Source organism: Mastacembelus armatus, chromosome 1, assembly GCF_900324485.2.
Source record: "Mastacembelus armatus chromosome 1, fMasArm1.2, whole genome shotgun sequence".
In the NCBI taxonomy this organism is placed as follows: domain Eukaryota; kingdom Metazoa; phylum Chordata; class Actinopteri; order Synbranchiformes; family Mastacembelidae; genus Mastacembelus; species Mastacembelus armatus.
In genome coordinates, this window is record NC_046633.1 from 19,008,967 (window position 1) to 19,017,270 (window position 8,304).

An 8,304-nucleotide genomic window follows, 5' to 3' on the forward strand; every position below is an offset into this window, starting at 1 on the left:
ACTAAAAACTGTATGGTCATTGGTTGTACTTTTTTATAAACATGCATCTAAAAGTAAATTGTGTGGGTACATTGCTAACATGTACTAAACATAAAAAAGATATTTGCAGTAGAAAAATAAATATACAAGCTCTTTACAGTGGCCTGAAGAACAAAGTAATCATCTTAATCTTTGTACTTTATTATTAGTAAATATTACCCATTAAATAATTTTTCCAAAATGGGAAAAGCAGCATATTTGGTGGAGGACAAAGCAGCAGCACCATAGATGGATTTTTAGAGATGACAGAAGAGTGCACCAGATCTCCAGAAAGCAACCTGGGAGGTGTTTCCAGTCTCCTGCTTTAACAGTCTGAAGACTGCTTTAAACTACCACCATGACAGTCTCAGGTGTACATATACATTATACAGTACATCTTTACTGTATATATACACACTTTACCCAGCTTTCATTGTATTTGTGTACACCTCTCAATAGTAACATATCTATATACCTGTATATTTAAACAAGGAGCACATAATCACATATGTTGTGTTATATCAGCTCAAACGTTCAGGTTTGATTGTATTTAGCCCTTAACAGCTTTCAAACTCACCAGCTGAGTTTTTCTGTCTTTCAGTTTTGTGGGGTTTTTTTCTGTGGTCGTGCTCCTATTGTCTTCTGCTTCTTTTCAGCAGAATGGCTTATTGCTGGCTTACACTAAAAGGTGACTCAGTTCCCGTTATTGAGTATGCCCAGTAGCTTCCTGGGGTCCATGCCCTGCTGCTGAGCCATCTTCTGCACGTCAAAGCCCAAGTGCTTCAGGAACTGGATCACACTCATCTCCTGTCCTGTCAGCTGGTCCCGAATAGTCGGGCAGGATGGGTTACAATGAGGCCACGGGCAGCTGTCAATCAAATGTAGAGGGCAACCCCTCATTGGTGGGGCCTTTTGGTGGCTCCCATTGACGTGGAGGCTGCGGTCCCAGCAGTGGAGGGCTCTAGGGAGGGAGGTGCCTTTCACTTGAATGTCCATCCAGTAGCTGCAGTCACAGGTAGGCAGCAAAGAATAAACAGAACTTCAGACCACTCAACATCTTCTAACAATTATATATATTATCAAAGTGTACTGTTTGTTTAAAAACTTTATGGGTTGTAAAATGACTGTGGTCAGGATTATAAACTATAAACTATAGCCTACTACTACATTGTGAAGTGCCAACCATAAGCAACACCTTCATCCCAGTGCAGCTGGGGACCTTCATTGCATCTCTCTTGCACTAATTTCCTGTCGTCAGCCTTTCTCATTTGTTCTTTTATTTGTTTTTTTTTTTTGTTTGATTTTCACAGAAATACTTCACAGTATTTTTATAGATATTGCACTGTGAAGTTTGAGTATGACATTACATATGACATACTATGACTACACAAACACAACCCCCGCTTATCCATGTGGACATCATAATGTAAAATCCTCCGAAATCTCCTGTCTTCTAACACGTGCAGTCAACAACAGAGCGTTTTACTTTGTGCTTTGAAGTTTCATTTACTCACGTTCTGGTAATGAGCTCATGAGACAGACATGCTGGAGCAAACATCGCCCTATCATTCAAAACACACAATCGCACAGTAAAAAAAAAAACATTCTTTTAAAATCTTGTGTGTGTGCACGTGTGTCAGTGTGATTGTCAGCCTTACGGTACATCACGCAGTGTGCTCCTCAGCTCCTGCCCCAGGTTCTGTATGTACCTCCACTGGCCCTCGTGGACAGGGTGTCCTGTCAGGTGGATGTTGTCGACCATCAGCTGGGCCTCATCAAACAGCCACTGCACCACGAACACTGGGCCTAGACACGATACGGGGAGTCCCACAGGTCAGTCTTTACATGATGTAGCCACCTCTACCTTAATTGTCTGTGTCGGCCCTATGGGGAAGCTCAGGGCATGGTGGTACTTACTTTTTAATGTGGGGAAGACTTTATAGCCAAAGAAACAGTTCCACTCCTCTCCAACATGAGCCTGCCTGCAGTTTTCTGGCACCAGTCCACCCCAGTACCTGCTCAACAGTAAATTATCACTTTAAAAACATCTGCACTGCTTATCAGTCTTCCGCTAACCTCCTACATCCCTCCATCATCATCTTTCCCTCCCACTGTGTTTGGCTTACCTGATGCCTCTTTTTATGGCCTCGGTGGGGGCGCAGCTTATGGTGTCCAGGCATTCGGTGAATTTGTACTGTTTGTTGTCCAGGAACCACCCGGAATCAGCCAGGCCCCTTACCTGCACCCCGCTGTAGCCCTGGGACTCCAGCTGCTCGGCGACCTGGTCCACGTTCAGCAAAACACCTGTACCGCCCGCACTGGTGACATGAAGAGTGGAATCAGAGAGTGCAACTATCTTTGGTTAAACACACACACACACACACAGTACATGAGCTGAACTGACCTGCTTCCTGCGAGAAGAAGAACCTTGGCGTTGCTCAGACCTTTCGTCAGTAGCTCGTTCACCACCTCCCTGATGATCAGAGAGCCCATGAAGGCATAATCACCTGAGAACAAGTGTTCATGCATTAACATGGACCACATATAATTACTCTTTTAAGGTTACACTAGTTTCCAACATATATTTAAATTACAACTTTTATGATTGTTTTGCTGTTTGCATGATTTTGGATTATTCTTAAAAAACTAAATTATTATCTAGTTGTCTAGTTGTCAACATCTAGTTGTCAGACTCAAACTGACAACTAGATGTTTTGAGCTATAGCATGCTGAAATAAATAGCTGTAGCTATAGCTCACAGACAGAAGCACCTACAGAGCTCGCATCTTATGTTACTTTGCCACTGTATTTTACATTTCTGTATCTACAGCTTCTTATCTGTTCTCCTCACTTTCCTGTTTTCTCCACCTTTAATCATCTACAATATTTTCTGCAGCCACAGTGAGTTTATTCATTGTGTCTTACTGTGATCTGTCTTCGGTGTGGCTCCGCTCCACACATCACTAGAGCAGTACGGTATGAACCTGCAGGAGAGAGACAGCAGCACTGACACTGGAATCAAGTTCAAATCAGAGCAGCTTTTATTTGACTGCTGATGCTGACAGATCAGACAGCGGTGCAAATAAAAGCCCATCTGGCAGTGCAACTGAGCACAAACAGTGTGCCTTACAATTTCAAAACTGTTGTAGAATGTAGCATCATACTTGTAAAGCTCATCATGTTTCACAAGTTAAGTGCAAAGTAAATGAAAAAATGTTACAGTGTAAAGCTTGCAATGCTTTCTATGTGAAATGTGGACGAACTAAAATATAAAATCTCTCAAAATTTACTGCATAAAAAATTACTTTCACATAGTAACACACGCTGTTTTTGATCTAAAAATATATTTCATGTGACTATGTTTTTTAAGCTGGAGCCTTCCCAGATGTGTTTCCACATGAAGGTGAGTAATACTGGGGGAAATGACAAAATGAGAAAAGCGGAGCAACATGTGTTAATACAAAGCAGACAAACAAGTGTTCTTACACCATGTTGGCGTTCCACCAGTGAGGGTTTTCCTCCGGCTGAGGGGACAAAATTCCTGCTCCTGTGAAAACAGTGTGTTTCATTTTGTGAGTAAATGTGCTCATCTCAGGATCAAAAAACTTCAGCAAAGATAAGAAAGCTTAAAATGCTTTAGGCAACCTGTGAAAATTCACAAATCCTGACTTGTGTTTTGATGTGTGTTGAGGTGTGTGTTTACTGTAGTAGTGTGAGTGTGCGTGTGTGTGTGTGTTTCCCCTGTGGTAAATAAATCATTAACTTTCCCTGCTTTGCTCAGCAATTACATGCAGGCATTGAAGAGCTCTGTGGCCACTGGTGTACAGTACACATAGCATGGTGGAGGGAGGGAGTCATAAACAAACAAGGGGTTCCCTGATGGCTGGAGGGAAAGAGCTAGAGAGTTTGGCTTTAAAGATTAATGCAAACTCAGCGAAAGTGGAAACACAAACAGTTCTATGAATCTCGTTCATTCAGAGTATGTTTTTTTTTTTATTCTCAGGAAAGCAAAAGCTGTGTGGGACTGTGCAGAGCAAAAGCTGCACCAACACTTTCATTCATCTATATATTTGTGCGTGAGATACAGTGTGTGGATTGTGCAGTGCACAATGTGGGAAACGATGCCTTTGCTTTGTTACCTGTTCTGGTTTGTGGCCACTTGGTGGAGCTCATCAGTCTCCTCATTGTCTCATATCTGCTGTCACACGTCTGCCTGTTGAAACAGTACCATCCGCCTGAACAGGAACACACACAAGCTTGTTAAGAAGTTGTGTCTCACTGTATAGAGCTCAGCATCTGGTTTGTGGTACTGGTCTCCCACCTTCTAGGAACAGCAGCCACCTTTTGCTGCCTTTAGATTCCTTGATGTAGTACCTGCACGAGAAAACAAACCACTGTGAATGTGTGTGCGTGTGTCACGCATGTACAGATGCAAACACGCAACACAAAGCCTAAGGTAGAGATGCCACCTTTGAACCCGACATGAGTTGGCTCTGGTCACACAGCTAAACTCCGCTGCAGGAGTTCTCTTCCTGGTGTTTACTGTGTTTCAGCCATAATTAAGTGTAAAGTGTAATCGATCCACTTGACACTGGCGCAGTGAAAATGTCACTTTTCAAAAAGGTGAGATGCTTCAGAAATGACTCTGCTCTCGGGATTTAAAATGACTGTGTCTCTGTGAACTTGCCCTATAAACCTGTTAATCATGCAGGAAGAATGAGGCAGTGTCCAGACACAATGTACTGTAATCCTCTAAGTCCATAACATCAATGGGTGGAGATTTATTTCGCAAGATTCACTGAGGGACTGAATCTTACATTAACCGAATCTGAGAGACGCAGTTGAGTCAGTATGACTCGTTCTTTCAAAGCAAAAATTAATTTGCTTTACTTTACGTGTTTGGGAACATAAATCAGACACCTGTTATGGGAAAATTATTTCTAGATCTTTAAATGAAGTCATTTCTGAAGGGATTTTTAAAAAGCGTTCTCCCCTCTGTAGGGAACGCGCATGGTCCCTCAAGCGGGGCGCTCAGGGCAGCGCCCACCGAGCTCTCTGAGCTGGTCCTTTGATCCATTTTGGTCACATCCGCAGCAACACGGGAATTAAGATCTGGGAACTAAGCCCCTAGTAACAAAGTAGATTTTGGGTGTCGCAGAGCGCAACTGAGCCTCAGCGCCTACACGACCTCTAGCAAAAAAAAAAAAAAAAAAAAAATTAATGGCAGAGTTTTTAAAGTTGCATGTTTTACTTTATTGACAGACTGTTAAAACCCAGTGCGGCTCACTCACCCCGCAGGTGACCCGTCATTGCATGTCACTGATACATTCTTCAAAAAGTGCAGCTTCATATCTTGGTCCAGTTTCTGCGCAGAGCACGGGTACAGTGATTGCGCTAAGTTCTTTATCTGCACCATGAAGTTGTCCATGTTGCCCTCCACGGCTGTGAAGTCTAATGGGAAGCTCTCTGCTCCTTCAACCCGCTCCCTGTACGCCGGAGCCTGTTGCTGCTGTTGCACCCGCCGAGTTTGCGCCCGACCGCCGCGCACTCTTCTCGCCTCCACTGGTGCGCTCATGTGGATGAAGAGCAGCAGCAGGCAGGAGCGCACCGCGGACAAACCTGCCGAGCGTCTCACCACACCACGGCTCTGCATTTCTGACTGTTACTGGAAAATGTCTTTAGAGTGTTTGCGAGGGATCGGGATAAAAACCAGCATATCCTTAAGAGTCGATGGAGAGGTGAAAAGTACTTCGAAAACGCACGGAGACCGTTTGGAAACGATGACTCACGCGGGGCACGCTGAATGAACAATGGTTAAAGTTCTCCATGGTGCGTTGAGAGATGGACAGCTGGTTTAAAATTCACCCCAAATGCACGTGCACTTCCCATATCATTTCAATCCAAAAAACGTCAGCAGTTCGTCCACAAAAGGCGTCATTACGCGCGTAAAAATCCAGCCCAGTTTCATCGGTGTAGTCGACCTATCGGCTCTCGGTTCGGGTCTTCATAAGCAGCAGCCGAAGTGGGATTTTATTTGAAGTCCCCCCTTCCTCCCCCTCCTTGCCCCGTGCTTCTCACTCCCGCGGGCCAATGGTTATTATCCTTGGCTGGTGCTCTTCGCAGGGCGTCGGTCTCACACCAAGAACGCGCGTATGCCTGGCACGCCTCTTCATTCGGTTCACTCATACACTCGGTCCTTTTGATGTCGTGTCATCATGTGACCAATGCCTTTGAAGTGTCTTTGATTGAATATGGCGTGCGAAAGAAAATCGCAGTTGGACAGGCCGTGGGTCGCACCGTGCGCTTGGGTCCAACAGAAACAGTGATACATGTGAATGTGCTCGAAAAGTAAAACCCGCATTTTCTTTTATGTCTGTGGATGGAGGAGATAATCTCAGAGAGAGGAGTCCCTTCTGGAGTACTTAGGTAATCTGATGTAATAAGGTCACTGGAAAGTTTTAAACCATGGCTGTGGTATGTGTGGACACAGAGATATGCATCTCTTCATCTCTGACTGTCACTCATTCATCCGCATGGATCCAATTATTAAAACAGATATGTAGATATCTTTCTGTTGACCTTCAACACTTCTGTTCTGTATGCTCTAGGTCTAGGACGTTCCTCTTGGTGATTATCTGAACGCTACCTCGGTTTCATTTGACCATTAAAGTTCCAACTGCTATAAAACCCACGTTGGCTTGTCTGCAGCTTGATAAAGACTTTTTCCTCTCCTGTGTCTAAGTGGCAGGATATACTATGGCCTTCACAGCTGTATTTTTCCGAGTCCAATTTCCTCACAGCCTCTGGTCATGTTCGTCTCTCTCACTGTGTTTCCCATTGTATTTCAGGTCACCAAAGGTCCAGAGCAGCTCATCAAACTGTTGCTTCACTAGCTCTGTGGTTTTGGAAAACACAGAGAGCTTTCACTTGAAGATTAATGGAGTTCTGTGTGTAATACCATTTTTATGTGGTCCACATATGAGGCCAAAGTTGTTACTTATATATCCTTTCCTTTTGGTTTAGGGGTATTTCACTGATTGTACATGAAGATTCATTTATTTGTCATGAGCCAGTGAAAACAGCTGTATGTCTTCTGTGGTTCTCGGCACCTTTGTTAAGTCTGAAAAAATCCACAAATTAGAGGTCACTGAGTTTGAAAATGAACATTTACCAAGCAGGAGGTGGCTCTAATGAAAGGATGCTTTTGGGAAGAAAGACTAAAATTCAAGATATCTCAGCCCCTGCTGCTTCATTTTTGACCTTTCTTTTTGAAATTTGTCTTACACATGACCTTCGGACTTATGGAAAAACACTACTAAAAAAGTGGATTCCCCCTTTAAAACTATTTTCATGTGATGGCATGATTGCTTTCCCTGAATGTGCTATAGACACTCAGCATGGCACTGTTTTCCTTTGGACTATAGATAATACAAAAGGTCTGTCTAAGAGTTAGTATCACAACAGTGTTTAAGTTAATTCACCTCATCATCATACTCCCCTAAAGCCTTTTTTAAAGTCTCTTATGAACTGAAATACTTAAACCACATCCTGCATTCAGGCATTCAGCAGCATTCTTTCAGAAAATGTTTGTTTTCTGACCTTGATTTTTGTGTGTGCAAATGTGTAAAATGCAACACACTTCCAGCACAGATGTCTTCATGTGCTTGTGCTCTGTTCGGGCATAGTTTTGAAGTTTCTGTCCTGCTGAGTGAGGAAGGAAATGGATTGTTTGTTTGTTTATTCAGACGGCGGCAATTTCCCCTCAGAACTGAGAACTGTATTCACCTCTCCTTCTCCTGGGTGGACTGTGACTCTAAATGTATCTGTGGTGGTCAGTCAGTCAGTTGTGTGCCCTCTAAAGCTCTGGCCTCACACCTCTCCATCTGTTGGCACCACATGCAGTGTTGCCTGTCCAGTCTGATTCCAGCTTTGATCCAGCTTGATTCTTGCTGAGGGGAAACAGCCTTGATTCGCTCACTAAATGTACAGGTCATCAGTCAAACTGCATATGGTACATATATAAAGTTGTCCATATGGAGAACAGATTGATGTGTTGTTTCCAGTTAACAAACAGGATCTAGCATTTTCTATTACGAGGGCTGCTGTGCTCTTTGAGCCGTGTGAGACTGTTTTTGCTACAAATGAAAAAGAACGAAAGAAAGAAGTAGGTAAATTTAACCTTAAGTCCATTCACAAAGGCATGCACCATAATCACAGCTTCATCATTTGTTACAGCATCAAAAATACACAGTGAGGTGGCCAATCTCATCTTTAATGCCCAGTAAA

General features: G+C 43.4%; 1 protein-coding gene across 2 annotated transcripts; it reads right to left on the reverse strand.

Moving 5' to 3' along the window:
* Positions 1 to 16: 16 nt before the first annotated feature.
* On the reverse strand, positions 17 to 6,025 carry notum1b (notum, palmitoleoyl-protein carboxylesterase b). Of its 2 annotated transcripts, XM_026302509.1 has the most exons (11): positions 5,310 to 6,025; positions 4,340 to 4,392; positions 4,158 to 4,253; positions 3,505 to 3,565; positions 2,944 to 3,002; positions 2,423 to 2,525; positions 2,145 to 2,336; positions 1,936 to 2,033; positions 1,677 to 1,824; positions 1,533 to 1,580; positions 17 to 1,021 (listed from the first exon to the last, which is right to left on the reverse strand). In XM_026302509.1, exons 1-11 carry the CDS (start codon positions 5,669 to 5,671, stop codon positions 712 to 714), a joined length of 1,530 nt encoding a protein of 509 aa, XP_026158294.1. In that variant the 5' UTR covers positions 5,672 to 6,025; the 3' UTR covers positions 17 to 711. The 2 variants fall into 2 exon arrangements, with proteins under 2 accessions (XP_026158294.1, XP_026158295.1); XM_026302510.1 differs by lacking the exon at positions 1,533 to 1,580.
* Positions 6,026 to 8,304: the final 2,279 nt, after the last annotated feature.

What these genes read in the sequence shown, in the direction of transcription:
- notum1b (XM_026302509.1), bottom strand. Translation starts at nt 5,671, where the DNA reads ATGCAGAGCCGTGGTGTGGTGAGACGCTCGGCAGGTTTGTCCGCGGTG. An exon ending in CACACCGAAGACAGATCACA is followed by an intron (nt 2,526 to 2,943) that starts GTAAGACACAAT and finishes ACTTGTTCTCAG; the next exon opens with GTGATTATGCCTTCATGGGC. An exon ending in CATGAGCTCATTACCAGAAC is followed by an intron (nt 1,022 to 1,532) that starts GTGAGTAAATGA and finishes CTGTGACTGCAG; the next exon opens with CTACTGGATGGACATTCAAG.